Here is a 23287-nt window from a genome sequence, read left to right on the forward strand (position 1 = left end):
GACTAGTCTCTGCTTTTTAGTTCTTTTCATCATTTCATGTTTGAATTAAAATGAAATTCTTTTATTGGCAGTTGTTAGGCTGTCAGCTGAACGAGTCCTTGAAACAACCAAGAACACCCACCAGCAACTTAACCAGCACATCACACAGGGACAACCTATTAATGTCTGTGATAATGTTTAGAATGTAAAATCTAGTGTTTTTAAAGAAGGGGAATCTCATTTGCTTCTGCCGTGTCCTGTTTTACAGTAAAACCTGTGGATGTCACACGTTCGTGTTTGAATTCCTAAAAAACAAATTGTATAACCAAGGAAGGAAGGTCATGACTGCTGCGTTCAAGTCAGCACAAACGTTTCCCACTCAGCAGAATGAGTTGGGTTCAGTCCAGAGCAGCAATGTCAGTCCTAACAGTGCGGAGCACGTGATCTGCCACTGCACAAGGGTAAAAATACAGACGCGAAGCTTCCTTAGGCCTTACGGATAATAAAGTCATTAAACACGACAGGCAATGAGTCAGAATAGTGATAATAATTTATTTATTCAGAGTCTTTGGCAGTGGAGAACAAACACCGAGGCTGAATTAATGGGAACATTTTCACGTGACGTTCAGTTTTTATCTGCGGTGGAGTGAAAGTGTGAAGGCTTCTGACATGTCTTGAAACAGACAAACAGATGGGCGTTTACGGCGTTAAATGAAATGAAGTATCCCGCCAGATTTATGACACTCTGACACAATTAGCATGTATGTTAGCAATGCTCCAGTCTGGTATACATGTGTGGCTTGAACTGTGTTACAAAAAGCATAGAAAAAGCAACAAAATTACAAAAAAGAAACTCATTTAGTGAAGAGGGAGCAAACTACTTCACGCGGCAGTTTGCACGCTCTCCCATATTCACATCCCATTGGCATCTGCTACCAACTGTCAAGTGCAACTCTGTAGTTCATATAATGAAGGGCAAAGAGGTACAAATACTTTCCATTTCAGTACGATACTCCGCTTTATCCTTTTTGTTCTTGTACAACTCGGGTTTTTTGTAGATCTGAGAGTCTCTCTAGATTAGAAAGAAGCTCAAACACTCTTTACACCCAAAACATTGGGCGGGTAAGGCAATTCAGCATTTGCAGAGGACTTGATAAAACCAAGTACTGGAACCAATCAGAATGCACAAAATGATGCATTCGTCACACAGCTCACAATATGGAGAAGAACACACACACGTAGCTGTCTGACAAGAGAAACCAAAGGCATCACAGCTTCTGTCAATTATTAATATCATTCAGAATACTGTTAGAGGTCCATTCATTCATTCTTTCACTGCTCCATCTTCTGTCTCTGCATTCAGCACTCTTGTATTAGGAGAAAGGTAAAGCTTGAGCTACATGTACGTCACAAGACATAAAGGAGTTCATTCAATATCAGAATACTGTTGGAGGTCAGGAGGTTGGTGCTCCCAATACATGTGCAAAAAATATCTGTTGTAGTAAAGAGTTCAGGCCACTTGGGGTCACTGTTTCACTCTGTCACAGGCATTAGCAGTTTAATCCACATCCAAGGTTCACGTTAAGGCTGGGCGAGGAATGGCACAGTTCGGGATGAGAGGGAAAGTCTGAAAGCCCGGAGGGTTCCACCCTGGATCCCAGAGAGCTCCTCATCCAATTATATGTCCACCCTCCGTCGTGTCTCGCCCTGGGTTAGTGGTGACACGGCAGGGTCACAACGTGACTTTGCTAAGTCTAAGCGAGAGGCTCGAGCGGTGCTGGGTCCGCGGGAGCGTGGAACTACATCGGCTACGCAGCTGCACGGGCCGGCCTGCCGAGCCCCGCACCCGCAGCAGGAAGTCAAAGTTTGCCGACGTGTTCATGGCGTAAAAAACGTTAGCGTTGTCTGGAATCACCAGTTCTGAAAGAAATTAAGAGCAGGATAAGAACCGGGTAAATTTTACAACCAGTGATACCATCTTCACACCAGTACAGAGGGCAGTGTGGTTCACAAAGCCTGAAAACAGCTGATTAGTGGAAAAAATAAATTAAAATTCTGACGTGCAAATCTTAAAGAATTGAGTTTTTATATGACTACTGCTAGCGAGCAATGTTAGCTTACGGTTAGCTTACAGTTCCCAAAGATGTTTTACCTCTCTCCTCCGAGATGACCTGCACCAGCTCGTATCCTTCCTCCGGCTCCACCTCCAGGTTGTGCTTTGCCATTGCTCTAGCGATTACAGCTGGGGTCTTATCCTGATTGGTCAGCTGTTTGTGGGACAGATTAGATTAAGTTAGCTTTAACATAAACTGTGAAAATGTAAATCTTTAGCAGAAGCGTCAGTACTTATTCACCAGTATGCTCTTGTACAGATTTCCGTTGCCGTGTTCCAGACTGACTCTTATGATGCAGGCGTCCTGGGCCTGGGTGTTATAGGCTAGAGTCTGACTCGGGGAAGACAGGGGTGTGAGGGAGATGGAGCGTCGGTGCATACAGGAAGGCCCGGGGAAGGAGGGAGATGTAGGAATCACGGAGACGCTGGCTGTGGAGGAGTTTGTGTCCATAGAGTGGAGTGAAGTGCAGGAGGATGATTCTGATAGCTGGGGGTCACGATGAAAAACAACAATTATTTTCATTTTTCATTAAAATTATTATTAAGATTCATTATCATCTGACACAACTCCAACATTTACTTCATTTTGCATCTTGTGTCAAAAGAGTTAAATGTAGCTTATACGCTGGCCGGCCACTTGGCTCATTACACCTATTTAACCGTCCAATCAAAGAGACTTTGACTGTGGCGTGGTTGCAGGTGCCAGACACACTGCTCTCAATATTTCAGAAATATCTGATCTGCTGGGACTTTCCCACACAACCATCATTACAGCCAAGGTCTGCGGAAGAGCATCTCTGAATACACAATAGGTCCATGCTTGTTGTAGCAGATGGGCTACAGCAGCAGAAGACCACACTTGCACCAATCCTGTCCGCTAAGAACAGGAGACTGAGGCTACAGTTCATACAGGGTCAGAATTAGGGCGCGAGGGAACGGGAGAGTCACGGATGCAGCAGCTGTGTGATGAACTGCGCGTTCATATCAACGCGGAACAAAATCTGAATAATGTTTCCAGCACCGTGTTGAATCTGTGCCATGAAGAACTGCACCAGTTCTGAAGGAAAATGCATACTTAATGAAGTGGCCAGTGAATGCTCAAAAATTAGAACATTTGTTAATTCTCATGTGCAACTTTATATGTGTAAAAATGTTAATCCAATAAAAAATTTAAATGGAATTGACTCGTTTTTAATAAAGTTGTGTACTTTTTTTTAGTGCACAGCACTTCCTCCCAGTGGCTTTGTCACCCACCTTGTTTTGCTGGGAGTCGGAGGTGTGAGTCGGGGTGGCGAGTCCCTCGCTGTCCGACGGACTGCCGGAGTCACTGGAGGACACGCTGACCGAGTCCATGCTCTCTCCGGAGCTGCCAGTAGGGGGCGAGCGTGGCGTCTCTCTGACCGGAGAACTGGCCGAATTACTGTCTGTTCCAAGAAAAAGCCTGAACAGAAAATGAAGCGAGCTGTTAGATGATAAAACATTAAAAAGTCCCTGCAGTTTCATTTCCTCATTCTACTCTGGACTTCACTTCAAATTTAAAAACAGCACTCGTCTTTATTAGCTTCGAAAAATGTCCCCTTTCTTAATGCACTTACAAGCTGAGCCTCTTCACCATGCTTTTCCGAGGTTTGGTTAAAGTCGGACTGCTGTCACCGAGACCTTCAATCTCACAAGACAAGGCATAGCTGCAAGAAAGAGTATTAACAGTGAACCTTCAAGCGGATGGTGGTTTCAAGAATAGCAGTGAGACAAAAAAAAGCGCTCAGAGAGCAAAACAACATGTAGAACAGATCAGTAGGAACTAAAGAAATGACAAAATCAGCAGGGAGAGACGATAAGAAAAGACAGAACAAAGCTGCTCTGGTGTATTTGTGGGGGAATGGATCCAGCAGACCATGACTCATGCACTAATTTGCTTATTATCACATGGATAACGGTGCAATGAAAATAAAAAAGGTATTCAGAGTAGAGTGTACCTTTCCTCCTCGCTGAGCTGAGGCTGGCCCTTAAACCAGCGCAGGAAAGCTGGGTCTGCAGTCAGACAGTAGCTGTTACAGGCCGACTGGAGCAGCTTGATCTGAGCGATCACCTCAAACTCCTGCAGAGGCACAAAGAAGGTTGCTCAGAGTAAACACCACGTGAGTAACTGTAATCACGTCAAAGGAGGCAGACTAAAGACTCACCCTGCGTCTCTTCTCAAAGTTGATCAGACCACCCTGCAGAAGACACAAAGAGCACGCCGTCAGAGCCGAGACATCACGCGCCAGCGACCGCTTACGCAAACAGCGTTCGGCGGACAGCTCCACAAACGCACCGACAAAATTCCTCACGCACTTATGGAAACTTGGGCCCATTTCTGACAGATAGACTTTCAAATGTTCAAACACTCGCACACACGATCAGCAGGTGCTCTTACCTCCACTAGGTCAGGCAGGGCCGTATCCAGCATGGTCAGGTCGGTGAGGAAAGTCCCCAGGTACGGTATCGTTCCCTGCATCGCTCCCTGTGGAGGAACGGTTCGATTATTCCGTGGGATGTTGCAATAAAGTCACATCTTTATTTACACTTTGTTCTCTGCAGATGGCGATGATAATAACAATGGGAGCGTGGCACGTGGAGTAAGCAGAGCTGTGTGGCTTCACGATCTGCACAGGCTAGCAGTTAGTGTAGAGTACACCGCTTTGTTTGGCGTTTGTTTCTAAAGCTCGTTGTCAGCCGGCATTTGTCTTACCATTTCCTTCTGCAGCTGGAGCCTCTTGTGGGTGCGTTTCTGGTGCTCTTTGGCACAGCTCTCGAGACTGGCAAACTTTGACGTGCCTTCCTGTGGGGCAAACAAAAAAATGGCTCCAATTCTGGTTCCAACCATGCGGCGAACAAGCAATTTTGGGATTTCGAGTAACAGATGGTTACTAAGCATTCCTAAACTGGATCAGATATGAAATGAACACACTCACCCTCATCAGTAGCTCTCTGCTGGTCAGGTAGTTGTTATGGTCCGAGAAAATGTCGGAGAGCTCCTCGAATGTCTGCACGCTGTCTCTGCAACAAGCGCAGATTCGCGTCAGCTAACGTGATGTGACATGGCAGGAAAACACGCGTGCAAAACACACCGAAGGATCTGCGAGATCTCGTTACTATCAAAACCAGCTGAGATCATCTGCAGAGACGAGAGTTCGGAGGCTTACTTGTGCACGCAGGCCCACACTCTCTTCAGTCTGTACAGAGGGTTGGACTGAAGTGCCGACACAATGGCTCGCAGAGATGAGAAGTTCTTCCGTATTCTGCACTCCTGTTAAAAGACGATCACAAGTCAGATAACATTCTTACTGATTCCAAGCGTTCGTGAGCGAGTCTGTCTCTTCGGCCGACCTGCGCGATGTCTATCCAGCGCTGGATGACCCGTGCTCTGACGTGAGGCCTGAGCTGTCTGTGCTTCAGCACTGTGTTGACCACGCAGGCCGCGACAGCATTGAACTGCGTAATGGTGGCACGGATGGTGGGAGCGCTGTGCTTGTTGTCCTTCTTGTCCCTCTGAGACCAGACAGAGCCCAGACAATGATGGGGTACGACCTTTTTGAACAGCACCTAAAGCACCACCAAGAAAAGCCCCCCCCAAAGAGTACGATGTTAGTGAGGCGACGCAGAAGAAACGGGATGTAACCTTTCCCTCCTGTTTCCACATCATTTCCCTCCACTTACCGCATCCATGTAGGTCAGCTGCTCGGCCACCAGGTCGGCGTCAAACGACAGGAAGTCCTCCTGGACCTCAATCTCCGCTTCATCCTCTTCCCCCAGGCTATATGAATGGTTGCTGTGGAAACCAGCTGAAAATAAACAAAACAGGCACAGGAAATAAACGACACATCTAAGATAACGCATCGTTTCTCAGCGTCGGAGGAAGACATTTTAAAGGAGACCTGCTATGCTTTTTCCCATGAATACAGGAGGCAGTGATGTGAGCCGTTCTCAGCGTAAACACTGAATCCTCGTTAAATATGGTCAAAGTTTACAATACTGACGTCAGCATCATCTGCATGATATCACAGAGAGGCAATACTCATAATATGAACTCCACCCCACCCAAGTGCTCTTCAAATCCTCTGTTTGTGAGGGGTAGCCAATCAGAGGGAAGTTAGCTTAAAGGCAGCTTGTGCTGCTTGAAGGCCCAGCACAAGGTAAAGAAGGAATTTTAAAATTGTGAGTCATGCAAAGCTTAAAAAGATAAATAAATAAAAAGAAAATAGCAGTACCATCAGTGTCATCCATGCCGGCCTGAGCCTGCAGCTGTTCCAGCAGACCCTCTGCCTTTCTGAGAGCCTCTGAGCCTGGCAGAACCTTGCGCAGGTAGTCCATCACCCTGTGGAGACAGGGGTAATCTGGAGGCTCCTGGAAGTCTTCGGGACACTGATCGAGCCAGGCACGCAGGATCGAAGCCAAGGTGCTGTGGAGAGAGCCGGGAAACCTTTTAGAGAGGTGGAAATCCAGGTGAGCGGGAACACTGATGCGCACGTCACACTGCAGCTCACTTTCTGATGGCGCCGGTGGTTTCAGAGCTGTGGCATCTGTCAGCGCCTTGCTCGTTTTCTTCCATGCTTCCATATCTGTCACAGAAAATAAGAAGACGACGCGTTTTAAAAATCGCCACAACAAACAGGCAGAGTATTATTTTTCAGTTCGGATCGTGTCATTTCAGCCTACTTGTCGAGCAGCTGCTGCAGTACGGTTTGCGTGCACGCGAAGGCTCTGTAGGTGGAGAGGAAGATGGACGTGTAGGTGAGGTCGTTGTCTCCGAACGCCGTGAGCAAAGTCTCCACCAGTCGCTCCAGCGTTCCAGCACGGATACTTCGGATTTTGCAGGTCTCCAGCTGGCTCACCGTGTGGCCAGGAGGCAGGCGATCCCCTTCCGCCTAAACAAGAAACATGCGAATTATGACAAATTTAAGCAAAAACCACCAGAAACCTATTCTACAGCCGTGGGTAAGTCTACCGCAGGGACACAGTGATTCATAACAAATCCACAAATGTTTCTTTAACTTGTCACCCATCTGCCTTATACATTTTTAAACTGTTGCATTTCTGCAGTTGGCTGGTGCTTGTAATGCATTTAATACATTTAAGTAAAGGGTCGAGAGGAACTCTGAAAGAAATGGAAACAAACAACGAGGGCTCGAAACATCAGGGGGATGAAGGAAACAGTACGGTGACCTATATTTAATTTGGATTTCTCCAGATGTGTCCGACTATTGTGTCTACAGGGAAAACAGAACGGGTGGTTGCAAAACAGCAGGGGAGAGAGAGAAGAGAGAGTAAGGGGTGGCACAAGACCCAGAGAGAGAGAGAGAGACCTTGGTGAAGTTAGCACGCTACAACAGGAAACGCTCCAATCTGCTTTTAATCACAGCGAAGCCCCTCCTCCACCATCCCTCCAGACAGAGAGGAGGATGGCGGCACAGTCGACTTCTCCCCTCCGATAACAGCACGGAGCACACAAAAAGTCTGATTATTTATCTGTCCGAGGCGATCCACGGCACCGCCACAATGAGCACAACTGCACACACACACACACACACACACACACACACGCCTCAAACTGTGCAGACTGGAGCTGCTTTTGTTCTCGTACAGCTGACTGTTTATAGTAAATATACTCATCTCATTGGGAGCTCGCTCTTTGTTCTGCACAAAACACCCATGTTGTTTTAATCAGCTCTAATTGGGCTTACACCACTGTCAATACATCCAGGCAGTGTTGGAGGCTCGCAGCAGATATCAGATTCTTCTTTATGCGCCAGCTCTCATCCCTTATGTCAGCCACACAGTTCCAAAGAAGCTAACAAACACAATATCCTGAAGATCCTTTAGCATTTTCTGGGAAAACTCACCAGAGAAACTATGAAACTAAGAGAAACAATGCTCCTAATTGCCCCGTCTGTGCAGTATAATGATGCACTGCATAACATCTTATTACGGATACATAAACAGCTCTGTGGGGGAAACGGCAATGCCTTATATTCACTGAAAAAATGCACAACTGTGGGAAACTATGTCACACCAGCATTCTGCAAAACAGGGGAACGTGCTGGCTTTGTTGGCAGCTCGGAAAGTCAGGAAATCACATGCTTTGGCTAAACGGTCCACGCTCTGGTGAAGCTGTTCGTTTTCAGCAGGCAGCTCAAAGGTGTTGTCTCCACTGGGAGATTTATAGCTCAAACGTTAAAACAATAGGAGCCTCGGTAGAGCACAATGCCCCGAGAGAAGACAATACAGATTAGGTTTGCCATTTTTAAGGTCAGCAGTCTGAACACAGATAACTGGACTGCTTTAAACAAAAAAAGCCATCTGGACACGATAAAATCTAATCCGGACATTGTTTGCTTTAAAAACATTCACTTTTTTCCCTCTACAGCAGCTGAGAGTGCAGAAAGGAGTCTGAACTTTTAACGTTTGAAGGTTTGGAGCTCAGCTCCTCGTCAGGGCCTACTCACCCCCAGCCATCTCGCTCCCTTGTTGGCCGCCTGCTGAATCTGGACCCTCTTCAGCGTCACGTTGTAGACTGCTCCGTCCTCTACTTCCTCCCCCCAGTCCTGCACTGAGCTCTGAAAGAAGATATCGGTGGAAATATTAGAAAGATCGAGACAGACGCGCTGCAGAGCTGACCAACACAAGTCTAACTTCAGTAGTTTAACAAGAAAGGAAAGTGATTTTTGTGTATGAGAAAAGCAGAGGGAACGGAAAAACGCACACACAAACAACTCCAGTGCTTAAAAAACTAAGAAGAAGAAGTGAAGTGCAGTAAAACATCAAGAATGACCAACTCCCCAACCCCCATCCCTGCAGCCTGCCAGGCCTCCCTCCCTCCTCCTCTCTGTCTCTACTCCCTCTTTTATTCCCAATCCATGTCTTTCATGATGTCTTGGTGTCTCTGGAGCTGAAGTCAGAGCTGGACAGCTTTACCCGAGCTCACCCAAGTTGTAGATAAGAGCCAGAATGGGCCAAGTCCAGAATAAACACCTCCACAGTAATATTTACATTGCTTCCCCCCCCCCCCCCCCCCCCCCCTCTATGAACATATGAGTTTGTCGGTTTGTCTGCTTCTACAAGTCGGCGGCGCTTGATTACAAATCAGTGTCGCAACCACACCGAGACTAAAAGGATCCACCGAGTCGAAAGCGCTGCGTCTGCTGCTGGTTGTAAATCAATGACGGCAGCAGAGTGCATAAACAAACAGAGGGAGCAGAGAGGAATCAAAACCCCAAACTGCTGCTCAGATATCGCATCTAGACAGAGGCCGAGGCCGGCTCAGACACCAACACATGGAGACGGAGACGAAAACAGAAGGAGCGGACAGCCATCGAAGGATAAGGTGCCTATAAACAGCACACAGGCAAAATCTCAGCCAAGTCCTCACACAAAGGCAACGGACGCCAAGATTACTCGTCCCCATAAAGTCCACACAGACGGGCCGCCGGCAAAGAGATCAAGGGCCAAACTCACCATTAGCAAGTTCAATGGTCAGTCCTGGAGACCAGTGGCGCTCAGCCATTACTCGGCAGTGTTTGGATTCGAACAGAAACACGTGAGGGGCAGATATTCAAAGAAAGCCAAAAACAAAAAGATGTGATTTTAACCGACTCTGACAGATGAAACCAGCCAACGCGCCTGCGTTACTGCAAGTCAGAGGATCTGAAACATGTCTGCACGCCCGTCCCATGCTGCTGTTCTCCATCTTGTCCTATGGTCAGCAACATGTTTCTCTCCCTTTCTCTTTTTTGGCTGCTGCCCGCTGGCTGGCACAGAGACAGATAAATACATCAGTGTATGAGTCATGCAGTCCACACACTCCCAAAACAATAGCGGGAGGTCCCTGTGCTGGCTGGCCGGGCTGCTGAGTTCACAGTCTGCACACACAGACTGCTTTCTGAAAGGTGGACAGATTTTTTTTTTTAAAAAAAAGCTACACTCTCTTTGTGTATCAAGTTTGCTTTTTGTTGTTGTTTTCCCAATGCAAATGCAAATGAAAGCAGCCAGTAACATATCCAAGCATCCAAAAAACAGAGTTCTCAGAGAGCAGGAGGTGAGCTCTTTACACCGCACTACCTGGGATCCTTCAAAAATCTGCACAAACATTACTCTCTCTCTGCAAATAATTCTAATCTGCACATCAGCCCATCAGCTGGTTGGGAAGAATAACGGAGATAAGGAGAGTGGCGCTGATCTGTTCGCCTGGACCCAGCTGCACGGGCTGTGATGGCCCCGGGGCCTCGCCTTTTGCTCCCCCTCTGCTTTTTGCTGTGGAGCCCATAAAAAACCCACGAAGAAGTTTGGATCTACAGCATCAGGTGAGGACATTTCTCAGCATTATCCACTGAACCGAACTCCTCCACGTACAGGTTCGAGCTCACCGCGACATCTTTACGCAGCAGTAAAAACAACCCTCACCACCACCCCCGCCCTCTCCCCCTCACTCAGTTATCCGCTACTTTCCCAAGCCTACAAACACTCACCCCCTTTTCCACTCTAACCCCCCCCACTCTGACCACAAACAACAGACACTGCGAGTCTGCGCTTGGATTTTTACCATCTTAGTTTTCCAGGCGAACTTCATAGTGAGCGCTTCTCTCATGATCTGAAGTCAGCATCAGAGATCGACGTTTCTCCCGCACGTACACAAGAAGATGCGCTCCTTTCAAAATAAACTGCGATCCGCAAACGTTCACTGCGCTCTTTTCCAAACTCCAAGCCCTCCTCTGTCAACAGGCGCTCGACTCTCCGCTGAATGAGCAGACTCCTCCTTCCTGCACTCGCAGCAGCCCCATTTAAACTCCTCCCCCGAGCTCTTTCTCCAACTTCCATCAGACTGACATCAGCGCACACGCAGGGCTGGGACTCGAGCGTGCAAAATATTCCACATGCATAAATGTCCTTCCTCCGAAATTCATAAAAACATTGACTCAAAAAACAATAATAACGTGTTTGTAGTATAACCTGGTTATAACCTGTGTTTCATTCATTAATCACCAATAACTCTCATTTGTTTTATAGTCATTTTCATTCATCGCTGTTTGTTTTTTAAAGAAATTATATTTTAGGCTCTACCTTCGTATAGTAAACTTTTTTTAAAATACATTTTTAAATTTAATGTATAATTTATGGTGGTGGTGGTGGTGGTGGTGGGGGGGGGGTTAAATTAAACTGCCTAATCACTTAAATTTTTCTTTCAATCCTGTTTGTCCTCATTAAGTGAAAATTCATCCAGAATATTCACCAACTCGCGGCTGCTGAGAGAGAACGTGAAGCTTCTCAGGCAGGCAATCCAACTTTATTTATAAAGCACTTTAAAACAGGACCAAGGTGCTCTACAGTAAATAAGTTAAGAACAATAGATAAAACGAAGCAGCAAAAACAAACAAAAAAAACACATAATACATAAAAATTAAAACAGCCCTATATTAGAAAAAACAACAACAACATACAATCAGCTTAAAAAAACAACATCTCACAGGGTGTCAAAGAATAGGCCTGTCTCATCTCTAAAGGCAGATCGCTCCACAGTTTGGGAGCTGCTAAAGCAAAAGCACAATCTCCTCTAAGTTTACGCTCAGTCCTGGACCAGCTGATCAGCTGACCTGAGAGAGCGGGTGGCTGTATAAGGCTGTAGCAGCTCACAGAGATAAGATAGGGCTAGGCCATGGAGGGCTTTAAAAGCAAATAAAAGAATTTTAAAATGAATCCTAAAATGAAGGGGCAGCCAGTGAAGTGAAGCTAAAATAGGGAAATGTGCTCAAACTTTCAAGTGACAGTTAAAAGATGAGCTGCAGCAGTTTGGATCCTCTGTAGATAAGTAAAGTATGAAGCACTGACCCTAATATAAAGCGCATTACAGTAATCCAGCCGACTGCTAACAAAGACCATAAATAATTCACTTAAAGTTTATTTTTTAAACACCTGTTATGGTGGATTTGGGTTTTTTGCGGTTTGTTGCAGTCAGGGTGGATATCCTGTACTCTAACACATTCAGGGTTTTCTTTGGTTGATGATGAAACACACCAGCTTTATGGATACAGTTCACCGGTCCGATTACGAACATAAGCACCACCCATGTGGAGAAAAAGTGAAAACACTTTCCTTTATGCTTTGAATTACCCATGCAAATGGCAATTTTCCCATTTTCATCCTAATTGGAGTCATAATTCTTAGTCAAATGGGACACTTTAATAAGCAAATCATTGCAGGAGAATGGAGAAAGCTATAAAACTACAATTTCCTTTCCATATGGGCAGTTAAAATGAAGATTATTGCTATAATGCATTAACATACAGATGTTGTTTAAGAGGATGAAGTGATGGACTGTAGGCCCTTCTTGTATGAAGCAGCTGCAGCCTCGCAGTCCCTGCGTGGGACAATACAAGGAAGGCTTCAGATGGCGTCACCGCTACTGTGCATTGTCAGTAACCGGAGAGGAGAACAGGCCGAGTGTGTGAGAATGGATAACTCTGTTCCACTGTGTCTACACACGTACTCAAACAGCCCACTTTTGTGAATAAACAGGAGGATGTGAATCGAGTGGCTGCGTTGTGAGGGCTCTTTTGGTGTATTGTAAACAAATATGAAAAAATGAGCCACCTGTGACTCATTTACATGCGCTAAAATGCTAAATTGGTGATCCAATAGTCACAAGGCCTTATCCAGAGGGGACACTGGAAGCCTTATGATGCTAACTGTCTTCTGAAGCAGTGGGAGGTAGATCTGTGGTGGTCCCCTTTTCAAAATTGTGTGTTTTTTGTGTGTAGATGCGTAATCACCCAACCCACCTCCCTGGCTCCCAAACGTCACCCTCTTCGTCACTGGCTCCCACTGTCGTCCACGGTGCACCCCACTCACAGACACACACACAGCACTGCACTGTAGCTCCACCCAGCTTTGCCAGGAGTACAACTGAGTTGGTGGTTCTCCATGTGCGGTAACCGCACAGGATTGGCTTTTCTTCTAGCTGAATCTTCATCGTGCTGCACATCTGGCTGCTGTCCAGTTCCCAGGCCCAGTCTTAGGAACTCTGGGAAGCCCAGAGTGCCAGTGGGAAGGTTGTGACCCCACACGACCTCTAGCTCAGCCCCTTGGGGATTGGAGTGTTGGTCTCACAGTGGGAGTGATGTCATCCCTCAGTGTAAACAAGACGTCTGATGAGCGTGACAGCTGCCGCTCTGTCTGATGGACGAGTCGATGAGCGTGCTCATCTTTCAGTTTGCTTCCATTGGGCCCATTAAAGTCTGCTCTGAGCTCTAAAGTAGATTTAGACTGCAGATTTCAGTAAATTCAGAGCTGCTTCTGGTTTCAGTCAATCCCAGCTCTGAAGGACAAATCCAAGAGGAAACAGCCTGACATTTGGGAAAATCCACCTTCTGTAAGAAGGTACACCAGATTCGAGCCAGCAGGTCAGCTGACTTTAAAGAATGAAATGAAGCTTATCACACTTTCAATTAATTCATGAACCACAGACTGTAAATAAAAGATGAACTTCCAGGACTGAAAGTAGAGCTGCAATCTTTAGAAAGGCCAGCAGGGGGCGACTCATCTGTCTGCAAAAAAGAAGTCCAACTGTAGAAGCAAAACAATCAAACACTGAGCTGACCCGTGATCTCAGTAAACTCTGTCCTGATTGGTTTATGGTCTTGGTCAGCTGCTGGGTTGAAATATTATTAATTTGTGTCCATTTTGTAAATTATGGTCCAGAAAAGAGTCAATCATGTGAAGTATGTCTCAGAGTAGATCAAAACAGACCGTTTGTTTTATATGTTATAATATTAGGAAAATATAGTTGGATGAAACAAAGGTTCTTATAATCGTGCACAGCGGTGCATCTTATTTGCTTCATTCATTATTAAATATAGTAAATCAGAATTAAATTCCAGAGGTGTGGACTCGAGTCACATGACTTGGACTCGAGTCAGACTCGAGTCATTAATTTTATGACTTTAGACTTGACTTGAAAAAATGTTCTAAGACTTGTGACTTGACTTGGACTTTTACACCAATGACTTGGGACTTGAATTGGACTTGAACCGGTTTACTTGAAAAGACTTGATATTTTACCCCAAATATAAAATTTAACATGCATATTATATAGAGATTGAAAATGTGACGTCATTCAGGGGTAGAACCGCAAAGGATTCTGGGAACTCGTGGCAAGCGGTACTAGCGCACGCAGGCTTTCAATTAAAATCAGTTATACAGCGATAAAAAGAAACACAAAAATGTCAAGAAGCCGTTGTATTATTAACTGCAATAGCCGGTCGCATGACAGCCACGGGAAGCCGACGGGTAAAGAGATCGGTTGTTATCGGATTACGTCGTTGAAGAGAAATTGTTCTAGCCATGTTTCCGAAGTAACAAAGACGCGACGGATGGCCTGGATTGCAGCCATTCAAAGATCAAATATAACGTCCCAGAACCCTCCAGCTCACAGGTTAGTCTGCTCCAAGCATTTACACGAAGGTCAGTGTTTTTTAGTAGTTAATACGTCATTTTCATAACATAATTGGTGATATAGGTTACAAGCAAGTCTGGCGCTGAACAGAAATTGTCGCGCTATGCTCCTTTATTTATTGTGCATAAATAGTGAATTGTCCTGACACAATATTGCGTTTCGCTTCTGTTATTATGGTACATTAACAAAAACATATACTTTTATTCACAGGATAAAACAGGTTTTTTGTATCACTAATTGCCCAGTACGATTACAGCATACAGTATTGTTGTCACTACTACATTTCTGTGATGGGTACCAGAAATTATTTCCACTACTAATTAATTACCGTTGAGCTCAAAGGTCCTATTAATAAACGGTTAATGAATGTGTATTTATGACGACAATTTGTGAGACTGGTAAACTTATGATACGTACGATGGTCTTTCGTTCTACACGGTGCATTTCAAGGTCCTGCACCCATCCGTCGGTAAACTGTACCTGGGCTTGTTGCAGTGACCTGAAGTTACTAAACTTCATGAGTGTATGCACTCACTCCAAGAACCGTATGATTATAAATATGCATATAAATATGCTACGATGAGATAGCTGACTTCATCTAACTAGCAAATGTTGTACAGGCTACGTTGGTGATGCAGTTTTTTTTAATATGTATGATATTTTTGTCATGCGATTTTAAAGCCAGTCCTACAACCGCATCCAAGAATAACATGCAGCTTATCTCAGAACTGTCGGTGAAAATTATTCTTGGAGCTAGGTTTAATTGAGCTGCATTTTAAAGAGGTGCAATTTCACAATTTGTGTATATTTTCTAAGTTCACTATTTTGTCATGTGTTGAGAAAAACACAGATTTAAAAACTACATGGTCTAATATTTACATTTAGCATAACTGCAACATTATTTTTTCGTTGTTTTTTTTTTAAAGACTCGAAAGGACTTGAAATTCAAAGTTTCAGACTTGTGACTTGACTCGGACTTTTACACCAGTGACTTGAGACTCGACTCTGACTTGCCTGACATTACTTGAGACTTGACTTGAGACTTGAGGATAAAGACTTGAGACTTACTTGAGACTTGCAAAACAATGACTTGGTCCCACCTCTGTTAAATTCTGTGGAGGAGAGGTGCAATACTGTAACACAATGCTACAGGGTAAATACGTCTTTATACACTGTATAAAAAAATGTTTTTCCATCCTTGCATGTATACGCGTGCACAGCTCCGTAAATCGAACTCAGCTTCATGCATCTCTCTAGAAAGCCAAAGTTTATCATGTTTCTCTGTCTGAACACTGCACACTAAACTCCGACACAGTCGTCCAGGCAAATCCTCATTCCAAGTTTTCCGCTCTGTTGAAAAACTAATGACGTAATTACACTTAGGAAAGCCCTTGACAAGGGAAGGCCATTTTTTGAATGATGGATTACAGCCATTATTGGGCTTCCCGAGTACTCTCTTCCCTTTGTTCCTTGGTCAGAATAGCTACAGCAGAGACAGAGAGGGGACAAAAACAGGAGGAGCACCGCTTGCACTGTTATTACACCACAGCAGGGAAAAAACGCACATTCCAGGAAATCTCCCGCTTCCTGCCTCCAGCCTCTCGACTCCACCGAGGCTGGTGTCCTCATACCTGACTGGCTGTGGAGCCACTCTGTCCTGGAGAATGGTCATAAAGGAAAGGAAAGGAGAGGAAAGGAAAGGATAGGAAAGGAGACGGGAGGTGATTTAGTACTTAACATGAACAGATTACGTGAGAGACTCACGTCAGCTAGGAATGTCAGCACAGAAAAAACAGAAACCGCTAACACACAGGGGACAAAATTAGGAGGGTCTTGGGTGGCATGTGCAACGTCTCTGTGTTTACACGTTAGATAAGAAGGTCACGTATCAGAGAAAGTGTAGTACACTTTGGAGATTAACTTGAAATGGCACTATCTGTGCTGTGAGAGGGAGAGACCGAGGCAGGCGGGGGAAGAGTTCACGGCACAGTCAGAAACCGAGAAGATCCACACTTGTGGAAAGACAGGCGCGATACAGCTGGACCAGCTCATGCTGGCATGCAGAGAGAAAGTCATTCCGTCATGTAGGCCGGAAAGAGACGTCCCTCTCTTTCTCCCGCGTAAACAGCAGACAGGAGATTCATCGCAGTGAGAGGAGTATCAGCTGTGATCCTGCCGTGGAAAGTCTCTGCGTCAAGTCCAAAAGTTTGGGAGGATCTTTCCCGGTACTGCATCGGAACCAGATGTTGCTCAGAATGTCGTCCATTTCTCTTTTGCGCGCACAGTCACTTAATCACACTTGCCTTTCACTGTGTGTTTGTGTGTGGTTGGTGGGTTTGTGTTTGTGTTTGTGTTTCCAAAGCATGCTTCCCAGCAGAGGGCAGAGTTCATAAACTGCTGTGTTTATCCAGAGTCAGCAGAGGCTCAAGTCACCCCGGGGCAGAGGGAAAAAAACAAGAGGGCTGGATTTATGGGTCAGGATGATCTGCTATAACTTCATAAAAAGCTGAAATGACAGAATCAAAGCAGCTTAAATGGGTCGTTTAGGAGCAATGAAGCAGTGGCAATGCCCCCAGTCAGCACATGTGTTCATGTGACGGGGTTTTAATGATGTGGCACATCAGCAGGAGATGGTCAGGGAATCCAGCAAAAACAATAGATAATAGGCATAAAGACTGTCAGGTCATCTCTCATGAAAACACACAGCTGCACGCAGCTTTTCTTCTGTTTCTCCCTCACTCAGCTCAGCCTTTGTTCAGGCGGCCACATTAAACGCTCCTCTCCTCGCTCCTTCCCACTCTCCCCTCCTCTGATGTCACGTCTCTGCTCCCCTCAGATCTATTGTCCCGGCTGTTGTTGAGCTAGCTCTCTCTTTCTCTCTCTGCCTCTGGACGGGTGACATCATTAGTTTCCAGTAAAGTCCAGAGCTGCAGACAAGAGACCCCCCACACCTCCTCCTCCACCTCCTCCTCCACACTTCACATACAAACCAAACTAATACAGCTTTCAGCTAAAACTGTTTTTCAGTCCAGGCTTGTTATCATCAAAGCTACCAAATAATGTTTAACGAATGCAAAATTTGGGGGCACATGGTTTTTCTCAGCCTGCATACGGGCTCAGTTGGACCGTTACACAGAAGCTGGATAATCCGATTTCTGGTGACTCAGATACCACGATGCTTGCTAAGGTGATTTCAGGTTTCTCTGTGTTTAAAAGAGTAAGAGAAGTCATGGTAAACCCTCCCCTCTGTAGCCCCCAACTGTGACCACCCCCTCCCAGATCTAAGCCCTGCTAAGCCCTGAATGAATCAGTCTGGACTGGCTTGGTTGGGCTGTCTGACCCTCTGCTAATGAGAGCAGGACCATCTGTTGCTCAGCCAATAATACATGCGACTCTGAAAGCATCACGTGTGCAAAACAAAGCAACACAAACACACCAAAGTGCAGCAGCCAACAAACCAAAACGACAGCAGCGTGCTGTTTCCACTTGTTTTTTATGCACTTCCCCGTAGCAACAAAAACACACTCCTTGCATTTCATTTCTGCTGCTCAGATTAATTCTGAGCATTATTATGCACATCCACGGGTTTTTTCATAGGAAATGAAACTGCAGGAGATGCACAAAAAGCAAACATTAGCTGCTCCGAGGCACAGAAACGGCGCATTCACGTCACCGGTGATACTATACCATTGACCGAAATGTAGCAATATGTTTACTCTGCCAGAGAGCGAACACTGTGAAAACCATGGTTCCTTAGCATATAGTTTTCATGTTATTTATTATCCACTGTAAGGTCAGCACAGTTATTGCAGTCAGTAATCTGCTGGTATAAAATCTGTGAGTGCTGGCCAATCATATTAGAGCTGGAAACCAACAAGCCCCAGCTTTACTAAAACTGGGCACACACACACACACACAATGCCAGCTTGATCCCAGTCACGGGTCCTGCTAATGCTGCATGTCCTGCCTGAGCGGGAAAAGGAGTAGAGAATTTTGTGTGTGTTTAACACACACACACACACACACACACACACACACACACACACACACACACACACACACACGCCAGGTATTCATATCTTGTGGGGACATCTAATTGACGTAATTTTCTTAGCCCCTTGCCTTAAACCTAACAATGAAAAATTTATTCCTGACCCTAACCCTAAATCTAACTATAACCCAATTGTAACCCTGTCACTAAAACCACATTTTGAGTCTCAAAAATGTTTTCAAACTCGTAGGGACCAGGATTTTGGTCCCCACAAGTATAGTAAGCTTCCAATTTTTGGTCCCCACACACACACACACACACACACACACACACACACACACACACACACCGCTCACACACACCGCTGCCAAAGCATTGAAAACAAACTAAATGAAAGCCGGTGCTGCCTCATATTAACCCACTTTTAGCACAGCAGTCAGCACCATGCACCCTTACAGCTACCATATGGTGTGATGAGTTTCTGCCCCAGTTGAGCAGGCTGCTCCTGGGGTGTTGTTGCCCTGGGATGGACATTTGGGTGACAGAAGCAATGCCTTTAGTATTGACTTTTCACACGAGTCCTATTATGTGACTTAATTAGGTCGAAGTTAACAATACGGACCTCTACAGAGCTGCAGGCGACTAGACAACTTGACTCGCAGCACGTGTAAACAACATTCGTCGTGGCTGACTGACTGAAAACGGCGGCCGAGGTCCGCATTTAGGAGAAAAGAGAAGTCAGTGTAGTGTCAGAAAGTTACTGAACTGTGCTGCTGAAGAGGATATGGTCCTGTTTTTGTGTAAATTCAGAAAGAAAGAGGTCAAAAGGCATAAAAACTAGTTTCATCCGGACGAACAAATCACCTAAATGTCGAAATCATTGTCAAGTCATCAAAACAAATGACAAGTAAGAGGCAGAACTGGAAGACTGGAAATACTGAGACGTCACGGAGCATCAGCACTAAACGTGCACTTCTCTCTCCAAAGAAGTCGAGAAAGAGGAAGCAGGAGCGCTAACTCAGCTTTCTGCCTTTCTTTCAATGGAAAACACAGCATCATCAAAACTGCCTGCTCTTGTTTTTCCTGTATAAAGTCACTTCTGTGTTTCCAGCTTATGGCCAGCTGAGGTTATTGAACTGCCCTGCAGGTTACTGTAAGCCATCCGCTGATATTCCCAGTGCCGGAGCTCTTATTGATGGGCCTGCTGCTTAATTAAACTGCCTAATCAGTGAGTAAGAGGAGGGTGCAAAGGACACTACAGACCACAAAATGAAGACAACATTTCTATCGAGTCCTTCATTCCTACTTGCCACTAACCCTCCAATGTTGAATTTTATGTAACAAAAAACATGCATTTTATTATCGAGTTCATTTTTTTATGTGCACATTCCAGTCGTAAGTTTAACTGTCAGTGAACCTTTGATACTGACTGCCTCCTCAGCACTCCTCCCTCATCTCTGACTTGAACTGTGGACCTGACAGCTGTCTGCAACAGGCTGAGTACTGCAGTCACTAACTTTATGACTGATATGGTTTCATAACCATGTGTAACTGGGTACAAAGCAAACTAAGAATAGAAGCACTCGGTGCAGGTTATCCTACATGACTAAAAGGAATTTCTTGGAGTTGCTGCAAGTAGCTGCACCACAAATACTTTTCTTTACCTTACATAATTTTATGGAAAGACTATTCCAAGCATGTGGACAATCGCAGCTCTGTAAAAACAGTCAAACAGATAAGCATCTGACAGCAGAGCCGATGTATGTAACCTGAGCATTCAGAGGAGGTCTGTGGGCTAACCTCCAGCATCCTTACCCCTTCAAACAATCGCAGGAAACAGCGCTGTGTGATGGGGCAACATGACAGCCAGGATGTCAGACAAGCACTGAGGAGGATGGTCTTCAGGCACCACTGTGTCACACTCGTCTCCTCTGAATGTGAATTATAACTACAAATACATCACTGCACTGTGTTAGATGCTCAGTTTACCAATAAAAGAGCAATCACAGTGAATCCAGCAGAACCGTGTGTTTCCCTCCTCGTGTTCTTTTTCCTTTGCAAAACCTAAACCTGCAGAACCAACGCTGCACACACTCAAATTGAATTTGAGTGTGTAGCAGCTAATGCAGCCTCCCATAGACATGTGGACTTGCTCAAGAGAAGAAGAAAGAGAACGCTGCGCTAATTTTAAAAGAACGACGTTACCCACCCCTGTACAATTCTGGGCCCACACACAATTAGCATCCTTCTCCGCTAAGCATGGCAGAGATTCCTGCGAACTGAGTCAGCTGACTTCCTGCCTGCTCTCTGCACACACGAATGGAATAAAAGAAATCATATGGCTCTTTTTACACTTTCCAAATCTTATCGGACTAAATAGAAGAAATCATGATTTCATACAGTTTGTTTACACTCGCAAAAATGTTTCCACGAATTTCTTCTCCAGTGACTGTGATGGGTTTTGAATTGCTCATTGGATCAGTTTCCAGCACTTGTTGAATGCTGTAGCAACAAATGTTTGGCCCCTCCACCACTCAGTGATCTTCCTAGCAGCTTAGATTGAACTCTTGTGTACTTTTTTTTTCATAAACTCTTAAACAGGCAGGAAACAGACAGAAACCCTCTGAGGAGTCAGCATCTGATGTGCTTACATAGCATCCTCGGGTTCTCAGACTGAGCCTCACAGTCCCGACATTCACTTTTAAATTTGTAGGTGTCATCGCGGTGGCTTTGTCGATCTTTAATATACTGTTTCTGTTCTTACACCCAGATTTTTTTCAGTTGTCAGAGTTTTCGTTTTCAAACGTCTGCACATCTCTCTGCTTTTCAAAGTTTTCACTGCTCGTGCTTTATCCTCATGGAGTTATTAAGTTTCAGTTATTTTGCAATAAATGTATTTTAGGTTAAAAAATCCGGCTTCTGGGAGATTTTATTCTTTCTTCCTCTTATTGTTTTTATTAAAGGACGTTTCATCGGGTTGGTTTTCAGACCTCAGTTTCTCTCCTCTACAAGCCAATAAGTGCCTATGCGCTGTCTGAAAACACCAAACATACTTTCACTTCAGCATTAATACCACAAGTAAGTGTGTGCATCAAAAAAAATAGCCACAGCTTAGCTGGAATAAGCCGCTGCTAATTTTCTGGCAGTCACGCTGTTTTGGGAAATGAGAAACACCAAAGATGAATAAAAATAGAGCTGAATAGAAGAATAAATTTAACAAAAGCAAAATCCAACACATTATGGCTCCTGTATGTGTGTGTGACAAGACACACTCACAGAACGACCAGTAAGGGGTCGTTCGAATGAATGAGAATTACTGCGTTTCATAAGAGGTCAGCCGGACACCCGTCTGTGTCACCAAAGGTTACCGTCGTGTTTGCGTTATTTCACTATGAGCTGTCAGATTATTGCATAAAACTTACTCAAGTAGAAGCCAAATAGAGGAATCATATGACAGACGGCAAAACATTAACCAAGCGATTTCTTGGATTAATATATGGAGAAAATTAAAGGTGTGTTTCATGTGGTTTTTGTTGTGTAGACAGCTGGATGCAGGATGTGTACATGTTAGCTGTCCCTGTGTAACATCTGCAGATTTTCCTTCCCTATGCTTCTCCTCAACTTTCTCAAGATCACCATCCGACAAACAGAAGTGGCAAACATCACCTGTATCTTTGCTCCTCAGTGCGTATCTTTAATGTTTATAATTCCAAGCTTCTTTTCTCAGTGTCGTTTTTTTCTCTCTTCTCTGGCTCCCAAACTTTTCCATTTACATTTCCAAAAACTCAGCATTTGACAGCACGTACACACACACATACTTCAGCACCTCACACATTCCCAAACAACAGAAGGCCTTCATACGAAGGCCAGCAGCTGCCAGATTGTTTAAGGAGACTGGAAATGTCTGTGCTTCCCAGAAATACAAATAGATTTCGTGCAAACAAAAGAGTTGATAGATATGATTATTCTCTGACTGACCCAGTGTCGCGGGCTGCTCTCCGGGGAGCGAGGCTGGTACCTCTGCAGGGCAACCCCTCCCTCCCCCTCCAGTAGTAAGGTGCAGTCCAGGTCGGGGTAGTGGTGATGGTAGGAGCCTGTAGGCCAGGGTAGGAAGGTGGCCAGAGGGTAGTGAGAGATCATGCTGATCGCCTGCATCAGCGACAGGGGTGACGAGGATAGCAGATCATACTCTAGCTTGGACGGCAGGGTGGATGGAAACGTCTGCGTCTGCAGCCTTTACGAACTGTGACGAGGTAAAGGGTTTCCTTCAGGATGATCTTATGTCAGATTTGCCCTCCTCTCTTCTCAGTAAGGTTGCAAACTGGTCTTGGCTTCAGCTCAGAGGTGTGACTGATGAGAAATGCCCACTCAAGTTGTCCACCTCAGTCTTCTCCCTTCCTGTTTCTTCTGTTTTTTTCCTCCCCTCTCAGCGCTCAAGGAACTCCGTTTGCCAACAGCTCTCAGCCACATGAGTGATTAAAGTCTATTGTCTCTCTCTCTCTTTCTTTCCTTGCCCCTTACATTCATCAGAGCTAAAAGGGGAGGAGTTATGACCTAGTGGCCCTGCCCCCCTCCTACGAAAACTACACACTAAAAGCAGAAAAGGACAGTGAGGATAGAGACTTAAAGTGTGTCTAACATATTGGTCCTGAGGACTCTCCAAAGGTTCCTCAATAAATCCTCAGAGTTTTGAGAAATGACCGTGTTTTAATCTAAGCTT

The 23287-nt window shown here is 45.1% G+C and overlaps 1 protein-coding gene across 2 annotated transcripts; it reads right to left on the reverse strand.

Moving 5' to 3' along the window:
* Nucleotides 1–517: 517 nt before the first annotated feature.
* On the reverse strand, nucleotides 518–23031 carry rgl1 (ral guanine nucleotide dissociation stimulator-like 1). Of its 2 annotated transcripts, none has more exons than XM_085448255.1 (18): nucleotides 22546–23031; nucleotides 8578–8688; nucleotides 6791–6999; nucleotides 6619–6693; nucleotides 6343–6533; nucleotides 5792–5916; nucleotides 5462–5677; nucleotides 5278–5381; nucleotides 5047–5131; nucleotides 4824–4913; nucleotides 4509–4595; nucleotides 4276–4308; nucleotides 4069–4190; nucleotides 3688–3777; nucleotides 3347–3533; nucleotides 2334–2579; nucleotides 2132–2246; nucleotides 518–1899 (listed from the first exon to the last, which is right to left on the reverse strand). In XM_085448255.1, exons 1-18 carry the CDS (start codon nucleotides 22720–22722, stop codon nucleotides 1712–1714), a joined length of 2451 nt encoding a protein of 816 aa, XP_085304381.1. In that variant the 5' UTR covers nucleotides 22723–23031; the 3' UTR covers nucleotides 518–1711. The 2 variants fall into 2 exon arrangements, with proteins under 2 accessions (XP_085304381.1, XP_085304382.1); XM_085448256.1 differs by lacking the exon at nucleotides 22546–23031 and adding an exon at nucleotides 10671–10902.
* Between the last annotated feature and the right edge of the window lie 256 nt (nucleotides 23032–23287).

Source organism: Copadichromis virginalis, linkage group LG23 (genome assembly GCF_057382275.1).
Source record: "Copadichromis virginalis isolate Kocher_CV1m ecotype Utaka linkage group LG23, C_Virginalis_male_GT1.1, whole genome shotgun sequence".
Lineage (NCBI taxonomy): Eukaryota > Metazoa > Chordata > Actinopteri > Cichliformes > Cichlidae > Copadichromis > Copadichromis virginalis.